Raw genomic sequence first — 24,330 nt, 5'->3', positions numbered from 1 at the left:
TGGGGTGGGCCCTTTCATAGGGCGGGGCCAATTTCCTTTCCCATCCTTAAACTATTCTGAGTGTGCACTCCGTCTTTAATTAACTCAGTGTTGATGGGAGGTTAAATCCTAATCTTGCTTCTTTCCTTCCCATCCTTATTTCACTGAGTGAAATCACAATTGTGAAGTTTCACCAGTATAGGATTGATCATGACAGAAAAAATATCATATATATGGGACCACGTAGCCTAGGAACAAAAGAGAAGTGCACAAAGGAAAATGACCAAATGTCTTACAAACAAACCAGTGATTAGGTATTACAAATGGGTGCCATGTTTGGCTCGTAATGTCGTCAGTAGCACATGCAAACAAGATATAATGCCTTGAGAAACTATTTAGATTGTTTGAATGACTTTAGAAATGGGAGTTTTCATGTAGATTCTGATTTCTCAGCACTGGTGTCAGTGTCAGAAGAAGTAAGAAGTCGATGCCACGTGAAACATTCTGTGAGCAGAGCAATGCCAGAATCTGGATCCACCGAAAATTTTCCAGTCGACATCAATGTGAATCTAATACAACAAGTGAGTAACACTGCAAAACAGTATGTTGCTAAGATCATATTGCTTAATACAACTACAGTTGCTGTCATATGTAAGTAATTTCTGTGTAATGCTTTGTTCCTTGTTTCAATGACTAAGCTTTCAAATTGTACTGCTGGTTATGTGATAATTTTTAAATTATGTCTGTTTTATAGTGAGGAGATATGAATACTTGCTAGTGCAGTAATCACATTCATAACATATAATAAACAACAAGGAAGGAAAAGATAGATTGCTACTTACCGTAAAGATGACACTTAAGTTGCAGACAGGGACAATTAAAAGACACAAGCTTCATAAAGAATAGGAAAGAGTAACAGACAAGCTTCATTCACATGAGCAAGCACATCTCACACACACACACGTGACCGCCAACCCTGGCAGCTCGATCTGAGCTGCAAGAGTTTGTGGTCATTTATGTGTGAGGTGTGCTTGCTTGTATGAATTAATAGTGTGTGTTTCTCTTTCTTTTACTGATGAAAGTTGTGGCCAAAAGCTTACGTGTAAGTGTCTTTTAATTGTGTCTGTCTGCAGCTTAATGTGTCATCTTAACAGTAAGCAGGAATCTCTCTTCTCTTGCATTGTTTATATTCCAACATGGAATTTCCATTGTTTGATATATAATAAACAGAGTTTTGCAGAATAGTGGAAGAGGAAAGCAATTAAGTCATCCAGAGCCTTAAATCAAAACAGACTGATCTAAAACTCGAGAAATGTACAAAATATAGTTAATTCAAGTATATATCTTTAAATTCATCAAGTTCAATGCTAATACATAAGGCCTAGAAATGAGCTTTTAACACATTGCAATGTAATAATGGAAAATTTTTCACTGGTCTGAAGCTAAGTTACTTAAGTAACCAACATATAAAAGAATTCTTGTGCAGTGGATATATGCAATACTAAATTGGTGATCCCTTGATGCCTCAGAACATGTCCTACCAACCGATCCCTTCTTCTAGTCAAGTTGTGCCACACACTTCTCTTCTCCCCAATCCTATTCAACACCTCCTCATTAGTTATGTGATCTATCCATCTAATCTTCAGCATTCTTCTGTAGCACCACATTTCGAAAGCTTCTATTCTCTTCTTGTCTAAACTATTTATCGTCCATGTTTCACTTCCATACAGGGCTACACTCCATACAAATACTTTCAGAAACGACTTCCTGACACTTAAATCTATACTCGACATTAACAAATTTCTCTTCTTCAGAAACGCTTTCCTTGCCATTGCCCGTCTACATTTTATATCCTCTCTACTTCGACCATCATCAGTTATTTTGCTCCCCAAATAGCAAAACTCCTTTACTACTTTAAGTGTCCCATTTCCTAGTCTAATACCCTCAGCATCACCCAACTTGATTCGACTACATTCCATTATCCTCGTTTTGCTTTTGTTGATGTTCATCTTATATCCTCCTTTCAAGACACTGTCCATTCCGTTCAACTGCTCTTCCAAGTCCTTTGCTGTCTCTGACAGAATTATAATGTCATCGGCGAACCTCAAAGTTTTTATTTCTTCTCCATGAATTTTAATACCTACTCCGAATTTTTCTTTTGTTTCCTTTACTGCTTGCTCAATATACAGATTGAATAACATCGGGGAGAGGCTACAACCCTGTCTCACTCCTTTCCCAACCACTGCTTCCCTTTCATGCCCCTCGACTCTTATAACTGCCATCTGGTTTCTGTACAAATTGTAAATAGCCTTTCGCTCCTTGTATTTTACCCCTGCCACCTTCAGAATTTGAAAGAGAGTATTCCAGTTAACGTTGTCAAAAGCTTTCTCTAAGTCTACAAATGCTAGAAACGTAGGTTTGCCTTTTCTTAATCTTTCTTCTAAGATAAGTCGTAGGGTCAGTATTGCCTCACGTGTTCCAATATTTCTACGGAATCCAAACTGATCTTCCCCTTGGTCGGCTTCTACTAGTTTTTCCATTCGTCTGTAAAGAATTCGCATTAGTATTTTGCAGCCGTGACTTATTAAACTGATAGTTCGGTAATTTTCACATCTGTCAACACCTGCTTTCTTTGGGATTGGAATTATTATATTCTTCTTGAAGTCTGAGAGTGTTTCGCCTGTCTCATACATCTTGCTCACCAGATGGCAGAGTTTTGTCAGGGCTGGCTCTACCAAGGCCGTCAGTAGTTCTAATGGAATGTTATCTACTCCCGGGGCCTTGTTTCGACTCAGGTCTGTCAAACTCTACACGCAGTATCATATCTCCCATTTCATCTTCATCTACATCCTCTTCCATTTCCATAATATTGTCCTCAAGTACATCGCCCTTGTAAAGACCCTCTATGTACTCCTTCCACCTTTCTGCTTTCCCTTCTTTCCTTAGAACTGGGTTTCCATCTGAGCTCTTAATATTCATACAAGTGGTTCTCTTTTCTCCAAAGTTCTCTTTAATTTTCCTGTAGGCAGTATCTATCTTACCCCTAGTGAGATTAGCCTCTACATCCTTACATTTATCCTCTAGCCATCCCTGTTTAGCCATTTTGCACTTCCTGACGATCTCATTTTTGAGACGTTTGTATTCCTTTTTGCCCGCTTCATTTACTGCATTTTTATAATTTCTCCTTTCATCAATTAAATTCAATATTTCTTCTGTTACCCAAGGATTTCTACTAGCCCTTGTCTTTTTACCTATTTGATCCTCTGCTGCCTTCACTACTTCATCCCTCAAAGCTACCCATTCTTCTTCTACTGTATTTCTTTCCCCCATTCCTGCCATTTGTTCCCTTACGCTCTCCCTGAAACTCTGTACAACCTCTGGTTTAGTCAGTTTATCCAGATCCCATCTCCTTAACTTCCCACTTTTTTTGCAGTTTCTTCAGTTTTAACCTACCAAGAATAATAAACTAACAGAAATAATTTGCTACAGAGAAAGGAGAGTATTTTAACTCTTTACAGTCGTTGCAAGAATCACAGCTACCACTGGGTTTTGTCAAGAGTCTTCATACAGGATATATATATTGTGAGTGACATTTGGGGTGCCGGTACTCGTTTGTTGGGGGCTCTGCTTCACCCCATCTCACTCAGGCAGTGTACAATATGCATAACATAACATATACACATGCTATTAACATATATTATAAATGTATCCTTTTCACAATTCTTCAAGCAAAAGAAGAAGAAAGCAGTATTGATTTGCATCTTGACATTCTAAGTGGTGAAAATTTATGGAAAGAAAACACTCGTTTAAATTAAGAGGACAAAATGATATCTTCCATTGGAGATGACAAAGAAGGTTACAAGTCCTTCATTCTTATTTTAGCTTTTGACAAAAGTTGGTATGTTTAGTAAAAGATTTGAAATCTGCATAGTTTGAAGCCTGCAACTGCAGCAACCCATAGTTTATTTCCATTTTCAGCCATAATACAAAAATAGGTAACTTTAAATAATTCTATTTTTTCAGCCACCAACATCTGCAAACATCCCAAACTCAATGGGTATATCAAATACAACAAATGACATAATTCACCAAGTTGCCCAACATCAAGCTGTGAGTGGGAGTAGTACACCAGCTAACAGAAGACAAAAGTCATGGGATCTGCTTGATCAGTCTGCTATAGCACAAGCTCATCAGAAACAAACCCCTCCACAACAGGTAATTATTGTTATAGAAATAAATTTAAAAATAAGAGGAAGAGACATATCTTATCCACTTACCTTAGTACTGATAGCTATTAATCAGTTTTCAATTACATATTGATGGTTGGCACTGGAAACCTCATAATTCCATCTGTCTCTAAAAACCTTGTAATTCCAGTAACCACTAACTCCATAATCAAAGAGACATTTGAAAGTGCATGGATTTCTTAATCTTTCAAAAACTAGACGTCTACTGTACAGTGGCACATGCGGCAACTTTCTGTAGCACTTTATATTATTTTCTAAGAAACCATTTTTGTTTCTCTTGCAATATTTAGCAAAATGGAATTGAGAGGTTTTGATTGTCTACGATTGATATGCCACTCTAATGGTACATTCAGTATACTGTTTAAATTGGCGTCCCCAAAGGCAGGCAAGCCTTGGGCTGTCACTTGTAAGTTGTACGCATTGCTGGATTATATGTAGGATGTATCTTCAATATGTGTCACAGGCCTATTGAAGAATAATAATATTAATTACTTATCACTCTGTAAACTAAAAATGCACACACCATACACAGACTTCCAGCTGAATAGCAGGCTTTCAGAATATAGAGATGGAATTTATTTCAGCAAGAAAGTATAACATCAATTGTTAGAAAAAATACTGTAGAAAATTGGATACTGTGCATAAAAATTAAGAACTTCCATATTATTTATGTGAACATACAAAAGAAAAGAGTGAAAGGTATTCAAAAATAGAGAAAATCAAATGAGTTTCCTCCCAGAATATGCACTATGTTGTGCACTAGACTCAACAGTTTGATTTTTGAGTTAACAGTCGTTACATATTGTCTTTCGAATCACATATGAGGAGCTACCCAAAATGTCTGAGAATTTCACTGTAAACATCATAAATCTGTACTTACATCCTGATGCCCTCTGTCACCTTCAAAGTAGTCATCTCGGCCATGTATGCAATGATTCCATCATGTTCTCATTTTTGCAAGCACTCCTGGAAACCTGCAAGGTGAAGGGTGTTCAGAACCCATTGCGATTTCACTTGGATGTCTTCAGTCTAGTCAAAAAGTCACATTTTCAATGCGATTTTCATTTTTGGCAACAGGTAGGTGTCACATGGAGCTACGTCTGGCGAGTAGGGAGGGTGGGGGGACAGATGTCGTGTTGTTTTTGGCCAGGAATTCATTGACAACAAGCAAAGTGTGTGCAGGTGCATTGTCATGGTCCACCAATAGTCTTTTTCAACAACTCTGCCATTTGCACCAAACATTTTCCCTCACTCGCTTCAAAACCTTGCAGTAATACTGCCCATTGACAGTCTGGCCAGATGGAACAAACTCATTATGCACTATTCCCTGAATGTCGGAAAAATTATTGGCATTGGCTTCATATCGCTGTGAACTTGAGCTTTTTGCGGCCTTGGAGGAGATGATGTTTTCCATTGTGCTGACTGCTGCTTTGTTTCAGGATCATAACCGCAGACACAAGTTTCATCACTTGTTATGACTCTGGATAATAATTTTGGACACTCTCAAACTTTTTGTTGCAGCTCAAAGCTCATCTGTATCCTGAGGTTTCATTGGTTGATGCTGAGAAGGCCAGGTACAAACTTTGCTGCAATTCGTCTCATGTTCAGTTCATTACCTAGAATTCATTGACATGTACCATATGCCAGCCAAGTCTGTTACAAACATTGCAAATTATCTGTCTTTGCTGTTCGTGAATCATGTCACACACTTTCATGATCATTTCCGTTGTTGTGCATGTTGACAGTCGACCAGAACGTTTGTCATCTTCCACAGATTCTTGGCCTTCCTTGGCGCACATGAACCACTGAAATGTGTTTGCTGGACTCGGAGCACTCTCATCAAATGCTTATGTCATTGTGAGGTGCGTTTCAGCTGCAGTTTTGTTCAGATTGACACAGAATTTGATGTAAATCCATTGTTCCTTCACATTGTCCATTTCACAATTCACAGAAGCACTGAAAAATGTCCTGACATGCACCAATAGAACTTACAACTTCGTGTGCCAAAGATGACAAAACTTTGTGCCACATAGCTAAGATGTGTACCTCGAAACATTGAGTGGCAGTATGTCATACTGCTACTGGTTTGACCAGTGTAATGAAGTTCTTGGGTATTTTGGGTAGTAGCACCTTGTATATGACAAGGACAAAATACAGTGGAAACTTAATCTTTCTCATGGTAGTAATGATAGTTGTGGAAGCCCTACAATAATCTTGAAAGTGACAGTAAATATGTATTTGATGGTAAGATGGTCAAGAATGTATGAAACAATGCTTTCAAGACAATAACAAGGCATAGAGTGAAAGATACCATATGATTTTTAATTATGAGAATATGCCCCTCTAACTTGAGGTCTGAGTCTCCCTGGTCTTCTTTTGTAATCTTCTCCAATCAGAACGAAAACATCCTGAAGGTCAGGAATGTACTTAAAATGCTAAAGGGAAAACCTGGTAGAATGTAAATAATGTAGAAATAAAAGTAATAACATAATAATAGAGGTATTGAGTCATTGACAGCCACATGAACGTGCCTGAAAAACTTTGATAGCTTTCAGATGAATCCTTTTTCGAGCTAGAGTACACACACACACACACACACACACACACACGTCCAGCTATACAAGGTGCCAGCTGAATACACTGGATGCAGTAGTATAGATGTGTGTGTGTGTGTGTGTGTGTGTGTGTGTGTGTGGTGGGGGGAGGTGCTTTTGTGTGTGTATACTCTAGCTTGAAAGAGGATTGATTTTAAAGCTATAGTACAGTCAGCAAGACTTGGACCCTGACAGCTGGAGCTGGCAGTGCTGGTGGCAGCTTTCACTTGTGAAACACAGAGAGAGAAAGAGAGAGGGAGGGGGGGGGAGGGCTCAAGATCAAGGTTGTCAGAGCCAAAAACAACACACAAGCATTGCCATAGAGATGCATAAAAAATTGTATTACATGATGGGTTGAAGTAGATGCACGAGCAGTCACGTCAGGTCCACTACAGCTCTGAGGGATATTCTCTCTGTGACTCTGCTGTAGTAAAATCTTCGGTCTTGTTATGTGGGTATTGATGACTCATTGCATCCAGTATTCAGTGAGTTATTGCCTTTACTGTTAAATTATTTATTTTTATCAGTAGTTATTGGAATCTTCCATTCTGAAGGCCAGGAAGTCACCTGCTTTTATATACCTTGGAATAATATTCTCAATTAATTATTTACAAAAGTTGCAGAAGCACACACGTGAGATAGTTGTTGCTGCATTCTTAGACATCACAAAGGCACGTGACCATGTCCACATGCCACACAGTTATAATGAAAATATTCAAGATGTGAAGAAGTACCAACCAAGACAATTGTCGTGTTGAGGAACTGGAAGAGACGTGTATTCCAAAAGAAATAATAATCTTGATAATTTGAAATTGTAAACGGAGCTTAAGGATCAAGCTCTCTTTTAACATCTCTCTTCATAATTACACTGGATGAAGGAATATAAGCAGCAAAGAGGGCGCAGCACACAATGATCACCTTAGTGCGTAATGATACTGAGAGAAACTGAAGTAGAAATCCAGAGTAGAATGAAGCATTAAGAAATATGCTTTCAGAGAATGGAACTTCCCATGCTTAAAATGAGAATGGTTTGCTTGGTGATGAGTAGGGGACCTGAAACTGTTCTCTTGAGAGATGCAAAAAACACAAATAAGAGGCATTTAGCTGCAGACAGGCACACTGAAAAAGAACACTCAGTATTTCAGCATTTGGACAAAGTTCTTCTTTGAAGTAGAAAAAACACACACATTCACACAACTCTCTCTCTCTCTCTCTCTCTCTCTCTCTGTCTCTCTCTCTGTCCCTCCCTCGCTCTCTCTCTCTCTCTCTCTCTCTCTCTCTCTCTCTCTCTCTCTCTCACACACACACACACACACCACGCACATATAGCTTCTGACCTCAGTCGAGGTCAGGACACGGCACAGAGCAGGGTGGGGAGGATAGTGGTGGGGGAAGATGCCAGTGCTCTAGTGCTACCGCTGGGTGCTTGCAGACATTGTGGGGCGGTGGTAGGATTGCTGTGTACAGCATTGGGAGACTGATTTATTTATTTATTTGGGGGAGGGTGGGGGGAGATGAGAGAAGTAGAGGAGGGGAAAGGACTATGTAGGTGCAGTGGCTTTCCTATTCTTCTGTCTGATAAAATTACCAGTGTGTCCCCATAATGAAGGAGGTGTTTAGCTTAAGAAGATAAAAGGAGGTCAATATTCTCCAAGTTGGGGACATGATTTTAGAAATAACGTGTACTATACTGTGAAAGTATGTTATGTTACATTTTAAAGACTTCCTACCTTGTTATTTACATAATCCAGTACAACATGAAATGTATCATTTATGAGGTATTGTTTAACTATTCAAGAGGGATCACATCCTCTTTGCTTGACTGTCATAATTATCCCAGTATTTCTCCACTTTATCTTATTTTGTATGTAAGACTGTCACATTAACTAGTAATATAGTTTTACATACACTGCTAGCAATTAAAATTGCAACACCAAGAAAAAAGTATCCAGTTTAGTAGGAAGAATACATGATTAAATTTGTATGTGTTTTGGGAGTTTAAAAGATGTGAGATTTAACATGCAGAGCTGTAACCTCTGGCAGCAACAGTAGCAAAAATCCGTCTGGGCATTGAGTTGACCTCAGCTTGGATGACAAATATGGGTACATCATTTTTTGCTGCTTCAGTTCTATGCCACAGTTCAGTAATTGTAGTGGCTGGTGAGTGGTAGTCTGTCAGTCTCTTGGCAACTCATCACTGATGTTTTCCAATTCCTGAAACATCTGGAGACTGCTGGTTTGGGCAGTAGTCAAAGAGTATACTTAATGCAGACTGAAGGGACAAATGAATACCTGTATGAGGGCCAGAACTCGAACTGAAGTCTTGTTCTCTCGAGGCAGCTCGACTAACCACTAAGCCACCCTAATACAGTGGCATTGCACAGCTGCACAGACTACCCTAGTATGCCTCCCACCTCAATCCAAATTCCCTTTCACAGATCTGCCCACTTGGTATTCCCCTTAAACTCAAAACAGCATTGCAGAGGTTCTCCAACTGTGCTAGAATAACACCTCAGCATCGAAACTAAATGGGAAATCCTGCATGAAATCCCGGCAGTTGCAGAGCCTCTACAGTGCTGTTCAAGTTTGGGGGAACATGAAATGGGCCGAGGAATTTGGATTGAGGAGGCGGCATGCTAGGGTAGTCCGTGCATTTGTGCAAAGCCAATGTCCAGCATGGCATCTGCCAAGTGAGCAGGGGACCCAGTTTCGAATCCCGGCCTTGGTACAAATTTTCTCATGCATTGCTTCAGTGTGCATATACAGGGTGTTCATTTTAACTGAAGACATTGAAATATCTCAAACACTACCGTATTTACTCGAATCTAAGCCGCACTCAAATCTAAGCCGCACCTGAAAAATGAGACTCGAAATATAGGGGAAAAAAAATTCCCGAATCTAAGCCGCACCTGAAATTTGAGACTCGAAATTCAAGGGGAGAGAAAAGTTTTAGGCCGCACCTCCAAATCGAAACAAAGTTGGTCCATTGTAATATGAGACACAATTTAGGTTGAATGAAAGACGATACAGCTACAGTAGTTTGTTTTGAGTCGTAAGCTTAGCAGTTAAGCTTTACCAGGTAGCCATTGCTATGCATCAGGCACTCCGTCCGTATTTATACGGGTACCCTTCCTTTTTCACGTGCTTCGTCTGGTTTGAATCGATTGCTTATTTTGCTTTGATCTGATAAGTGCCGTTTTCTTTGTTATAGGTGTTTATGTCACTCTAAGCTGAAAATGCATTACTGTACTGTGTCATGCATTGTTTGTCGCATTTTGATAGTGCGTGTTTACGGCCTGTCGCCGCTCGCGGCATGACTTGCATTTGTGCGCGCTACCGCCGCTTAAAAGGAATTGTCTCATTAGTGAAACAATGGCAAGAGACTGCTATTTGTTGTTACTTACACTGCTGCTTTCTTTGATAATGATCAACAAGAACCAAATAATAGACTGTGTATGATAGAACATGTTCTGAACGAGAGTTTAGCGAAAATTTTTCTCCATTTGAAAATCTTTGCGGCGGCTTCTTTAGTACATCAAATTCTGCACAGAAATTAGTCATCTTACATTTAAAATCTAGTGAGTTGCCGTGCTTCATTTCTGACTGTATCAGTATTAGGCATAAGAATAATACGAATATAAACATGACACGATACGTATATTCTTCCGCGTTTGCTGTTGTCTCACTCTAGTTTCGTAGTTTATTAGTCAGACAGGATTTAAACGAGATAGCAGCAAACACGAAAGAATACATGGCAAAATGTTTATATTCGTATTATTCTTATGGTGAAGAGAATAGTGCATGTGATTCACATTTCATCAGGTTCCTATTAGCAACCATCTCTTCTCACAGGCAGGAAAAAACTCGGAACGTAGAGTTGGCCATATTGACAAACATCCCTAACAGTCTTGCCAGTCGGCTTCTTGTAGTACATTGAAATTCTGCTACATTCGAAGATGAACAATACGGAATTTGTATTTACTTCGTTGGATAATGTATGAAAATGCAGTGGTCGAAACTCAGGGCGGAGAAAAAAAAAGCTCGTCTTCTACCTTTTTTTTAAATTTATTTACTGATGCAGAGGTTTTGACGCCAGTATTTATCTTTGTGCCCACAAAGCATGCTTGTGTAGCGCTACATATATTCGACGGCAGAAGTTAGTTGTGGCGGCACCTACCAACATTTTTCAGAACTTCCGCTTGCTTTGCACTCGATTCTAAGCCGCAGGCGGTTTTTTGGATTACAAAAACCGGAAAAAAAGTGCGGCTTAGATTCGAGTAAGTACGGTATACATCAGGTCAAAAAAGTCATAATTTCAATTTGATTGACTTAGAGGAGGATATCCGATGATAACACACTCAACCCCCCCCCCCCCCCCCCACCCTCACCCCATCCTGTGCATGGGTGGTGAGGGCCAACTTTGAAATCTTCAATGGGAAGCCCCCCTTTTTTAATTGCAGATTACGATTCTATGACAAAATGTACATAAATTCTGTCTCAAGCATTTTCTTCATTTTGCCCCAGATGGCACTGTAATTGGAAGAATGTAAATAGGTACACAATCATAATTTACGACATGCTACTCAATGGCCCTCAAATTTCCAATGGCACATGGTACCCCACTTCCGTGCTCTGAGGGAAGGACAGGCCACTATTTCGTAACTTCTAATTGGAAACCCCATTCGCAATGTTATATTCCTCCGACGTATCAAACAGGGGACTACTTGATGGTCCACCGTGGCCGCGTAGCAAACTACAGTGTATAACAACAGGTAGTACACTGCGACCAGTGCTCATGTATCGTTCAGACATAGAACAGATAGTCTCTCTAAATATTACAATACTTGTGCAGTGTTTATTGCCTGCACACCTACATATCATTTGGAGAACTGATGTGCAAGTGGATGATGAATGGTGCAACCATTGAAGAAAAAACTGAAATGATCCTGACTTACAGAGAATGCAGGAGCGATGTTGAGGCTGCTGTTGCCTTGTAAAATGATAAACCACAGTATCATTAGTCTATGATCTTGCCACTGTTGTATTCTAGTTGACATTTCTCCTTCTTAAACGAGGTATAACATTCAAATACAATTTCTGAGTGATAGACCTTCTGCATAATCATTCCTTATATTAAAATCTAATGACTTGCCCCATTTTCACATGGCTACCACTAAGTATTTATAGCCAGATGACTTGTCTACCATAGTGCAAATTTTGTTTATGACTGCGTGGAGTTATGATTAAAATTCTGCTAAGAACAGTGACCACTTGCCAGCTGCCTGACTCCAGCACCAGAGCAGTGAGAGTTACATTTTCTGTGTAACCTTCTCCCACATTTCTTACCATAACATAACTGCAAAGTGTGTTCTGCCAAGCAGCATCATTAGGATGCAGGCACTGCCAAATAACATTAGTATGAAGCACCCTCTGCCATCATAAAATCGGCACTTGGGGCCCTCTGCCTCATAATATCGGTACAGAGCACACTCTACCACTTATAATCGATACTGCACTCCCTGGGCCTCATTACATGGTACAAAGCATCCTTGGCCACACAATATTGGTAAGGAGTACTCTCTGCCATGCAACATTGATACAAAGCACCCTCTGTCATGCAACATTGGTATAAAGCACCCTCTGCCATGCACAATCAGCATGGAGCTCCCTTTGACATGCAACATGGTACAAAGCACTCTTTGCTATGAAATATTGTTATGAAGCACCTTCTGCCGCGAAAAATTGGTAATAAGCACCCTCCACCTCACTGCATTTGTACACAGCATCCTCTGCAACATAACATCATTAAAAACCACCCTCTGCCTTGTAACATTGATGCACAGCATGTAACTTTTGTAGGATGCACCCTATGCCATGCAACATTGATATGAAGCATCTTCTGCCACAGAATATAAGTACTTACACCATTTGTTGTGCACAATATTTACAGAAAATCCTCTGCATGTAACATTGGTACCCACCTTACAGCAGTGCCAGGCCATGCAAGCTACTGGGATTGCAAGGATTTCTGCCATTCAGTTCTAGATGACAATGGCATGGTCTTCACAGTAGCACTTTAATTCATCATAGTTCAGAGAATTTGCGCAAAATATTTATCAATCATAGGCACAGATCTTCACCAAATAGCAGAAGCTGTCTGCAGGCACACACAAAAGAGTACGAAAAATTTGATAACGTTCAGAAGAAATCCTTTGACAAGCAAGATCATGACACACACACACATTGGCACCTACACTGTGCCTGCTGGACACCCAATGTTGGGGTTGCAGTTTAGCAGGTGGGCTGGGGTGAGGTTGTGTCAGGACACACTTGTGTCCATATGGCACGAAGTAGTGTGTGTGTGTGTGTGTGTGTGTGTGTGTGTGTGTGTGTGTGTGTTTTTATACTCAAGCACGTCAAAGGATTTCTTCTGAAAGTAATCATGAATTTTCATTCTCTTTTGTGTGTACCTGTCAACTACTCAGCGCTTCCAATAAGTGATCACCTATACTCTGAATTATTTACATTCTGCCAGAAATTTCCTTATACACAAACCTTCTTTTTAAAACATTGTATCTATTAGTCAAAACCATGTCAAAATTCTTATCGTAGTTCCTGAGATTAGCCTGTACGTACAGGCAGGAGACTTCAGTTTATGTATTTACTAGCTACATGCCCTGCATTACAAGGATAGCACAAAATGTGTAGAACTGTACATGAAATTCAGAGAACAACCGTAATCAAATAATGGAAAACCTGCTATATAGAGAACAACATTTGTTAACTGAATGCCATCACTTTCGTATAACTTAAATGATTGAAGCAGCCCATGCTAGAAAACTTATCAGGAGGCATAAATATTATCTTCTCCATGTTTAGTTGGTGTTTGTGGTGATATTTCATGCCAATTGTGGGAGCACGTCATAATGTAATTAATCTGCTTACTACCAGTTAAATATGCTATGCAAATCATGTGATTGGATACATATTTTAATTAGTAGCATATTCTGTTCTGCAGACTGGCTGAGTGGATGATTTATGAAGGGCACAAAGCCAATAAAATGAAACAGAAAAAAAACATGCTTAATGTAAAAATGTGGTCCATGACAACACTCCTATTATAAAGCTTAGTATGCACTGATTCGCTGTTGAGGCTCATTGCTGCAACTCCCTTATGACAGTTCTGTTGCTCCACTGTGCATAGAATCATGTTCACATCCATCTTTGAATCAAGAAAAGCAGAAAGCTGAAAGTTGAGTCATCTTCTGTGCTGCTGAACAACCTTCTTAATGGAAATGAAGCATCTCACACTGAAGTAGCATTTCAGAAAACCTTTTACTTTTTGCATAAGAAATTGAAAACAAATTTTGGATTCACATGCTATGCAGTTGTTCTGAAACAATTGCAGTCAATTGGATATGACAGACAACTTGTGAGTCCCTAACTAGTTATCCATCTGGGGAAAGGAAACTTGTAATCCAGAAAGTGCTTCTCTTCTGGCAGATCTTCACATCATTGAGAGGTGTATGCTAGGTTAAAAGGCAGTATAAAAAAGTAAAAAATAAGGCCCAGTTGAAATGCGATTTTGCGCCTTTTGCTTCCCAAGCATGCACTTTAGTGCTAGACCATCAAGCCTGATATTGAATTTGGTCAAGCTTTGCACTTTCTTGAGTCTTGAGTCACTGCTGCTGTCTGGAGTTGGGGCAGCAGTAACACTAGGTGGTGGTGGAATTGTTTTCACAATGGTGGGGGGGACTGTAACTCATCATAATTCAGACAATTTCCACAAAATATTTAAAAACTATGTACATAAATTTTCCTCATGCATCACTACATCTGTTAATCAAAATCTTTTCAAGAACCCTATAGTTGTTCCTGACATTAACCTGGATATACAGACTGAAGTGATCAGGCAACTTCAATTTATATATATGGATCAGAAATAGATAGTTAGATACGTAGATGTAGATGAGATTGCGCCTACTTACTTTGTGTGGTTGTACTAAAATACTAATCATTTGCATATCCTAGTATGCAGTCCACTTTGTGCTAATTGATGTGTATTCCATGCTGTCTTCATGGTGTTGCAATTTTGATGGCCTGTCATGTAATTCACTTCTATTTATATTATGATCATGCATCCTTAGTAACTAATTTTGTGCCATGCTATGTTGTTACTGAATTCAACATTGCTGTTGCCTTTGTTTCACAGTGTTCATATGTTGAACTGAACAAAAGTGAAGTGATCAGAATATATTTTATAAATAACAAGTTTAAGATATTTAATACATACACAGGCAGTGCTATTGCATCCTCTTAAATGTCTACATTGTTAATTACTGATATACCATTAGTTGTACCTATATTTTCTGCAGTCACTTATATGTTGATTCCAGTATCTTTTTTGACGTTCACTATTATATAAATTCTGACTGGTGGGTCTTATTTTGTGATTATGTTGGGAACTGTTTGTAGAAAGATAATCTGTGGTTTTCTTAATGTATATTTTGGTTTGCTTTGAGATCAATTATTTATAGTTTTATATAATGAGATTATCTTTCAATATACTTATTATTATTATTATTATTATTATTATTATTATTATTATTGAGCCCTCTCCTGTAGATAGAGAATCATTTCTATATTTTCTGTTGTCCATTCAATGTTACAGAGTTGTTTCTTGTCTGTGTACTCAGTATACATAAAAATACTGCCTCAAAAAAAGAAAATGAGGTTATTAATGTTACTTAGGAATTATTTGTCATAGTGTATTAGTGCACAACTGTTTCTAACCTTGAACTGTGTGATTACACTGTGTCAGGTTTCATAAAAGTTGATTAACTCATTGGCAGCGACAAATAGTTAACTATAAACATGCTCTTGAGCTGCAATGGAATGCGAAAATAACAGAGCACCAGTACATCCTCATAGAAACAGTATGCAGGAATGGTTTTTACAGCAGAAGGAATGAATTCAGGCGTGTGTTAATCCAAATGGGTCCTAATTACATTAAAATAAACAGTTGAGATCACAATAATATTTCTTTATTGACCGGTTTCAGCTTATATACAAGCCATCTTCAGAATTTCTTGGCCCCCTATGGCTGGAGCTGATGGCAGCCTAGATGCCATCAGCACCAGCCATAGGAGGCCAAGAAATTCTGAAGATGGCTTGTATATAAACTGAAACTGGTCAATAAAGAAATATTATTGCGATCTCAACTGTTCATTTTAACATAAATATAACATTTGGTTGCTGCTTTCCATAGACTAAGTTGCAAAAATGTATGAACAAATTGGTCCTAATTTAATGTGCCCATATTTAGTAACTGCATAAACTTGCAACATTAATTTCCATTTCAGAGTCAAGACCACGTCTGTAGTGAACGAATTGTCCACTGACACTTGTTTCAGCTTAATATCAGTATTTAAAAAAAGTCGTGCACTAACATGTCATGACAAATAACTTCTTAGAGATGCAGATAATCTCGTTTCTTTTGTATCAAGATCATTTCAAGCAAATACAAAGTATGAGTTGTTATTCACAAATAAGAAGACCCTATAGGCACAAAACACTGAAGAAATTCGTATTGGTTTGCATTTTTGCATGGATGTTCCATTTTTATTTATAAAAATGTAATGTAATATGATAATTGAAAGCATTTTTTGGGACACAAAGTAGTTGCCCTAATCACTGGGCTATTTGAGCATGCCTCTAGGTGTGCCACAAATATTTCACCTTCACTAAAGTTGTCATCTGTCATTCCCTAACAGTACTACTAGGTTCTCCTATGGGGTATGTGAGAAGAGACCTTTGATGCAGTGGAGTCATTGGACTGTGGCTTAAAATGCCACAAGGATGTATGTGAAATGAAATAAATGCAGTATAAATACAAATTTGTTACATAGCAGGTTCAGCATATCTAAACAACGGAAATGCCGTGTGACTAGGGCCTCCTGTCAGGTAGAAGACCGTTCGCCTGGTGCAAGTCTTTCGAGTTGACGTCACTTCGGCAACTTGCATGTCGATGGGGATGAAATGATGAGGATAAGGACAACACAACAACCAGTCCCTGAGTGGAGAAAATCTCTGACCCAGGCGGGAATTGAACCCAGGATGTTAGGTATGACATTGGGTCGCGCTGACCACTCAGCTACCAGGGGCGGACATCTAAACAATTAGGACAAATTTCACCATGACATTGCATCTTTTTATTAACTCTTCGTTCCATTCATTCCATTTCAGCAACTTTAATCAGTTTCATATACCCCTTCTGGTAGGCTAAGGAATAGTCGCACATTGCTGCCAGCAGTATAGTGATTAGCGAAGGCCATCTTTGCTTTTAACATTTAGGATTCAGCTCAGTAATAATAGAAGTAACATTTTGCTGTTCCAGTTGTTTTGTTCTTCTTGTAAATGGTGCCTAAGTGTTAATTCTGAGTCAAAAGTAGCTAAATATTTCACCTATTTAATCTAGTGGATACTATGTCTATAAGGTTGATCACCTCTTTGTAAATTACAAAACTGTCACTTCTCTGGGTTAATTTTTATCTTATTATGCGTACATCATTTCTCCATTTAATTTTGCTGTAACTGTAAGCTCCACATGTCATATGATGTCTCCAATTGATGAAAAATGTTGTATTGTCAGTGTGCTGTGAATTGTGTTATTCTTCAAGAGGATATCATGAATGTTGATACTGAATGGTCTCAGAGAAACAACAAAACTTTGGGGATGCCAGTTTCTGCCTTTATATATTTGTCAGATGTTGCTGCCAAGCCTCATTATAAATAAAATAATTTCCACATCTAAGAACATTGCCACTGTGGACGCAACTAAGCTGAAGTTTCTAAAAATATTTTTTGATAATGGGAAAGGAAGAAAGAAAGTTTCGGCTTTATTGTTCCATCAGCGACAAGCTCGTTAGAGAAGGAAGACAAGGTCTCTGTTGTGAACTAGGCAAATCACAGAAAACCTAAACCTGAATGGTCGAGTGGGTATTTGTACCGCTGCTCTTCAGAATATGAATCGAGTGCCTTACCACTGTACCACCTTGCATGGTTTCTGTTAATGGATACTTCAGGATTGAAATCATAAATGAAAATAAAGAAAGGCAATCAATTACTTGTAGATGATAGGTGGATAACACATAGACAGACATAGCAGCATAAAAACAGTACTAGCTTTTGACAATGTAGGAAAAGATCACACACACAAAAAAAGCAAGCACACCTCATGCACTGCCAATTCCAGCATCTAGGGCCAGAATGTAACATCATGTGGGTTGCAAAAAGCAATCCAGAGGGGGTGGGGAAGGGGAAGGGATAGTAGTGTACAGGTAGGGAGAGAGACGAATGCTGTCTGGTGGGGCGTACAGGGACTAGACTCCAACAGGCACAGTGTCAGGAGATTGTGGGAAGTGGGGAAAAAAAGTACAAAAAATGAGAGGAGCGGGGAAGATGGGTGGATGCTTTGGCAGAGGGCTGCAAATAAACAGGGTGGGAGATGAGAATGGGGAGGAGATGATAGGACATACAGTGTGGAAACAGTTGGGTGGATGGTGTGGGGACAGTATGTTACCATAGGTTGCGGCCAGGATAATTACGAGAGCAAAGAATGTGTTGTAAGGATAACTTCCATCTGCGCAGTTCAGAAAAACTAGTGGTGGAGGGAAGGATCCAGATGGCTCAGGTAGTGAGGCAGCCATTCAAATCAACTATGTTGTGTTCAGCTGCATGTAGTGCCACATGATGGCCTACTTTGCTCTCGGCCACAGTTTGGTGGTGGTTAATCATCTTGGTGGTCGACTGGTTGGTAGTCATACCAATATAAAAAGCTGTGCAATGATTGCAGCAGAGCTATTAAATGACATGGCTGTTATTACACATGGCCTGGCCCCTGATGGGATAGGATAAACCTGAGACAGGACTGGAATAAAAAGTGCTGGATGGGTGGAGTGGGCAGATTTTACACCTGGATCTTCTATAGGGGTATGATCCTTGTGGCAAAGAGTCGGGATTTTGAGTGGCATAGGGATGGACTAGGATATTGTGGAGGTTGGGTGAGTGATGGAACACCACTTCAGGAGGTGTGGGAAGTATCTCAGGTAGGATATACTGCATTTCGGGTCACAATGATGGGTAATCAAAGCCCTGGTGAAGGATGTGGTTCAGTTGTTCCAGTCTGGGGTGGTACCGAGTGATCAAGCGGACACTCCTTTGTGTCTGGTTTTTCAGGTTGGCAGGAGAATTGGAGCTGTGAGGGAAAACGGCACAGAAGGTCTGTTTGCAGACTAGTTCTGTGGGATAGTGGCTGTCTGTGAAGGCCTTCTACATGCTCCCCAAAATCCACATACCCAACAAATGTGGAAGCCCCATTGTGGCTGGTTATTGTGCCCCCACTGAAAGAATTTGGCACTCATTGACCAACACCTCCAGGCAATTGTCCATAATCTAGCCTCCCACATCAAAGACACAAACCTCTTCCTTCAGTGACTCTCCACCATCCCCACTCCTTACCTCCTGGATCCCTACTTGTCACTGTTGATGCCACCTCCCTATACTTCGACATCCCTCATGGTCATGATCTTACTGCTGTTGAACAGTACCTTTCCCAGCATCATTCTGACTCCAGACCCACTACCTCATTCCTTGTACAACTTACTAACTTTATCCTAACCCACAACTACTTCTCATTTGAAGGGAAGGTATATAAACAAATCTGCGGCACAGCCATGGTCACCATCATGGCTTCCTCCTATGCCATGCCAGCCTTTTTATGGGCCATATAGAAGAGTCCTTCCTAGCCTCTTAAAACATCAAACCCCTACTCTGGTTCAGGTTCCCTGATAATATCTTCATGATCTGGACCCACAGCCTAGATACTCTATCTTCATTTCTTCACAACTTCAACACCTTCTCTCCCATCTGGTTCACATGGTCCTCCCCAAGCCAGCATGCCACCTTCCTAGATGTTGACCTCCTGCTCTCTGATGGCGCCAGCCACACCTCTGTCCTCATTGAACCCACCAACCACCCACAGTACCTGCATGTCGATAGCTGTCATCCCTTTCACACCAAAAAAAACTGTTCCATATAGTCTGGCTACTTGGGGCTGCATATTTGCAATGACAAAAACTTCCTTACTCAGTATGCTGAAGGCCTTCACAGGCAGCCACTATCCCATGACCTAGTCTGCAAACAGATCTCAAATGCCATTTCTCCTCACAATCTCAATCCTCCCACCACTCCCAAAAACCAGCCACTAAGGAGTATCCCATTCATCACCCAGTACAAATCCAGACTGGAACAACCAAACCACATCCTTTGCCAGGGCTTTGAATACCTATCATCATGCCCTGAAATGAGGGATATCGTACCTAAGAAATTTCCCACCCCTCCTAAAGTGGTGTTTCGTCACCCACCCAAACTTGACAACATCCCAGTCAATCCCTATTTCACTACCAATCCCAACTCCTTGCCACAAGGATCATATCCGTGTGAAAGGCCTAATCCACCCACCCAGCACTTGCTATTCCAGTCCCGTCTCAGGTTCATCCTACCCCATCAGGGACTGAGCACCTTTGAAAGCAGCCATGTCATTTATCAGCTCTGCTGCAATCAATGCACAGCTTTTTATATTGGTATGACTACCAACCAGCTGTCCACCAGAATGAATGGCCACCGCCCAACAGTGGCCAAGAGCAAAGTAGACCACCCTGCAGCACACGTGCAGCTGAACATAACATGCTTGATTTAAATGGCTGCTTCACTACCAGAGCCATCTGGATCCTTCCCTTCACCACCAGCTTTTCTGAACTGTGCAGATGGGAGTTATCCTTACAACACATTCTCCACTCCTATAATTATCCGGGCCTCAACCTATGGTAACATTCTGTCCCCACACCCTCCGCCCAACAGTTTCCACCTCCTATGTCCTATCCTTCTCCCATTCATGTCCCCCACCCTATTTATCTGCAGCCCTCTGCCAAAGCATCCACCCACCTTTCCATGTTCCTCTCATTTTATGTTCCTTTTTTCCCTGTCTCCCTGCCCCACAACATCCTGACACTGCATCTGTTGGAATCCAGTCCCTGCACACTCCACCAGACAGCATTTGTCTCTATTCCCACTCACACACTATCCCTTTCCCCTTCCCCTTCCCCTTCCCCTTTCCCTTTCCATGCTCCATTCAGATTGCTGCCTGCATCCCATGTAATGCTGCATTCTGGCCTGAGATGCTAGAGATGGTGGTCATGTGTGCATGAGTTGTGCTTGTGTGTGTGTGTGTGTGTGTGTGTGTGTGTGTTTACTGGCAAAGGGTGTGACCGAAAGCTACATGTGAGTGTCTGCAACTTGACGTGTCTTCTTTATGGTAAATAGCAATCTATCTTTTCCTACAGTGTTGATAGTACTAGTGTTTGAGTTTTCAACACGAGGTTTGTCTACTAGAAAAAGAGGACAGCTAGACAGTAGTTTTTGAAACTGTCGCGTGTGAATTGTGTGCCACCCATAAATCATCAACAGATGAGTCTTTCCTCATTTTTGTTTAGAAATGTGTTTGGTGACTATGTAATTGTGTTTCTGCTGAAGTTTTTGTTGAACTCCATGTGGATCCAGATATATTGTGTCATTTTTTGATGAAGGTGCTTGTGATTATGTTAAAGAGTATTTTCTGAAATACCTTTCCCACCACACAGAGTACGCTTGTGGCTTGTTAAACTGTTGTTTGCATTAACTTTCTGCCTGGTTTTTGTGTTTGTACTAATTAGACCACTTGCTGTTATCAAGAATGTAAGAGTACTCTAAACACTGAGTATACATTTTGCTTAGTAACAGCAAAAAATTTAGTTTCCTGAGTTTTATTTTTTGAATTACTCTTCTCTTATCTGAGACTGGCATTCGCTGGATGCTCCACATTGCCATCTCCGTTTTTCCAGTGTATGATGAAGGTATTTTGGGTGTTCCTGAGCTCACAAAATTGCCCAATCCGTAGTTGATCTACACATTTCACACACCACAAGTTTGTGATATCTTCATCATGCTCTGGAGAGACACAGCTGGTGTTGCGAAGCTTTTGGTGAGTGGCGGTCTCAGAGTTAAGAGAAGCTGAAGTCAGAAAGCAAACCCTGGGAAACCAAATAAAAGAAAAAATTATGTAAATATTGTAGAATAATCTTATTAATAGGCATTAAGTCTTGGGATGTCCATGACTGTATCTGTTAGGTTAGGGATTATTAATTAATAATATTCTGTTATCAGTCACAAATTTTATTGTATAATTGCTGTAGAATGTGTTTTGCAACTACAACTCCATTTGCAGGGACTGTATTGATGTGTTGGGCATTACATCTGCTTCAGTTTCTCACCTAATTGTGACAGAATGAGATAGTTGCTAGATGTAACAACACAAACTACTCCTCATGTGGGATTCATGAGATAAAGATAGATAAATGAGAGAAATAAAATGGAGTAACATTTTACCAGCATTTAACCAAATGACCAGTGCAGAAGACAGAAGTCATATGGTTACACGCAGGTAATATGTTCTGGACCATTTTTCCTATCATTTCTGTGGCTCTATCTACACTCCTGGAAATTGAAATAAGAACACCGTGAATTCATTGTCCCAGGAAGGGGAAACTTTATTGACACATTCCTGGGGTCAGATACATCACATGATCACACTGACAGAACCACAGGCACATAGACACAGGCAACAGAGCATGCACAATGTCGGCACTAGTGCAGTGTATATCCACCTTTCGCAGCAATGCAGGCTGCTATTCTCCCATGGAGACGATCGTAGAGATGCTGGATGTAGTCCTGTGGAACGGCTTGCCATGCCATTTCCACCTGGCGCCTCAGTTGGACCAGCGTTCATGCTGGACGTGCAGACCGCGTGAGACGACGCTTCATCCAGTCCCAAACATGCTCAATGGGGGACAGATCCGGAGATCTTGCTGGCCAGGGTAGTTGACTTACACCTTCTAGAGCATGTTGGGTGGCACGGGATACATGCGGACGTGCATTGTCCTGTTGGAACAGCAAGTTCCCTTGCCGGTCTAGGAATGGTAGAACGATGGGTTCGATGACGGTTTGGATGTACCGTGCACTATTCAGTGTCCCCTCGACGATCACCAATGTTGTACGGCCAGTGTAGGAGATCGCTCCCCACACCATGATGCCGGGTGTTGGCCCTGTGTGCCTCGGTCGTATGCAGTCCTGATTGTGGCGCTCACCTGCACGGCGCCAAACACGCATACGACCATCGTTGGCACCAAGGCAGAAGCGACTCTCATCGCTGAAGACGACACGTCTCCATTCGTCCCTCCATTCACGCCTGTCGCGACACCACTGGAGGCGGGCTGCATGATGTTGGGGCGTGAGCGGAAGACGGCCTAACGGTGTGCGGGACCGTAGCCCAGCTTCATGGAGACGGTTGCGAATGGTCCTTGCCGATACCCCAGGAGCAACAGTGTCCCTAATTTGCTGGGAAGTGGCGGTGCGGTCCCCTACGGCACTGCGTAGGATCCTACGGTCTTGGCGTGCATCCGTGCGTCGCTGCGGTCCGGTCCCAGGTCGACAGGCACGTGCACCTTCCGCCGACCACTGGCGACAACATCGATGTACTGTGGAGACCTCACGCCCCACGTGTTGAGCAATTCGGCGGTACGTCCACCCGGCCTCCCGCATGCCCACTATACGCCCTCGCTCCAAGTCCGTCAACTGCACATACGGTTCACGTTCACGCTGTCGCGGCATGCTACCAGTGTTAAAGACTGCGATGGAGCTCCGTATGCCACGGCAAACTGGCTGACACTGACGGCGGCGGTGCACAAATGCTGCGCAGCTAGTGCCATTCGACGGCCAACACCGCGGTTCCTGGTGTGTCCACTGTGCCGTGCGTGTGATCATTGCTTGTACAGCCCTCTCGCAGTGTCCGGAGCAAGTATGGTGGGTCTGACACACCGGTGTCAATGTGTTCTTTTTTCCATTTCCAGGAGTGTAATTTATCCCATATGTGGTATAGTTTGTCCATTAAATATAACAAGTGTGCTGCTCTGTTAGTGTTAGGTGAAAAACGGAAGCAAATATAGTGTCCAGCATATCCATACAGTCCTCAAGAACAGAGCTGTAAATCCAAAACACATTGGACAACAACTAGAAAATAAAATTGTGGTGTGAGTGGTTGTGGAAAAAACTGCAAAGTCAATGGATTCCTCAGTGGGTGTTTAATTTGCAACTTTATTTTATACAGTCTCATTCACTTGTGTTTTCCCAGCTTTTTTTATGATCGTTATAATTTCATAATTTCTGATATATACTGAATTAAAAAACTGCAACAGCAGAAATGATTTATGTATAGTAATGAAATTTCAGGAATAAATTTGTCTGGGTAACATATTTAATTGACTAACATTGCAAGTTCATAGGTTAATGTAAGTGTGAGATAAGTCATTGCAAATGTGAAATGCTGGTATATTAATACCTGGTGTAATCACCAGTAT

At 40.9% G+C, this 24,330-nt stretch overlaps 1 protein-coding gene across 1 annotated transcript in view; it reads left to right on the top strand.

The window, feature by feature from the left end:
- Positions 1–24,330, top strand: part of LOC126262186 (neurofibromin) — a 502,919-nt gene that overhangs the window by 399,207 nt on the left and 79,382 nt on the right. The window contains exons 46-47 of the mRNA XM_049958602.1: positions 433–560; positions 4,003–4,194. Of these exons, the coding sequence (XP_049814559.1) occupies positions 433–560; positions 4,003–4,194 (320 nt within the window). The remainder of the gene's footprint in view (positions 1–432; positions 561–4,002; positions 4,195–24,330) is intronic.

This window comes from Schistocerca nitens, chromosome 1 (genome assembly GCF_023898315.1).
Source record: "Schistocerca nitens isolate TAMUIC-IGC-003100 chromosome 1, iqSchNite1.1, whole genome shotgun sequence".
NCBI classification, from domain to species: domain Eukaryota; kingdom Metazoa; phylum Arthropoda; class Insecta; order Orthoptera; family Acrididae; genus Schistocerca; species Schistocerca nitens.
The sequence above is the reverse complement of the archived record's forward strand: the minus strand, read 5'-3'. Positions and strand labels throughout refer to the sequence as shown.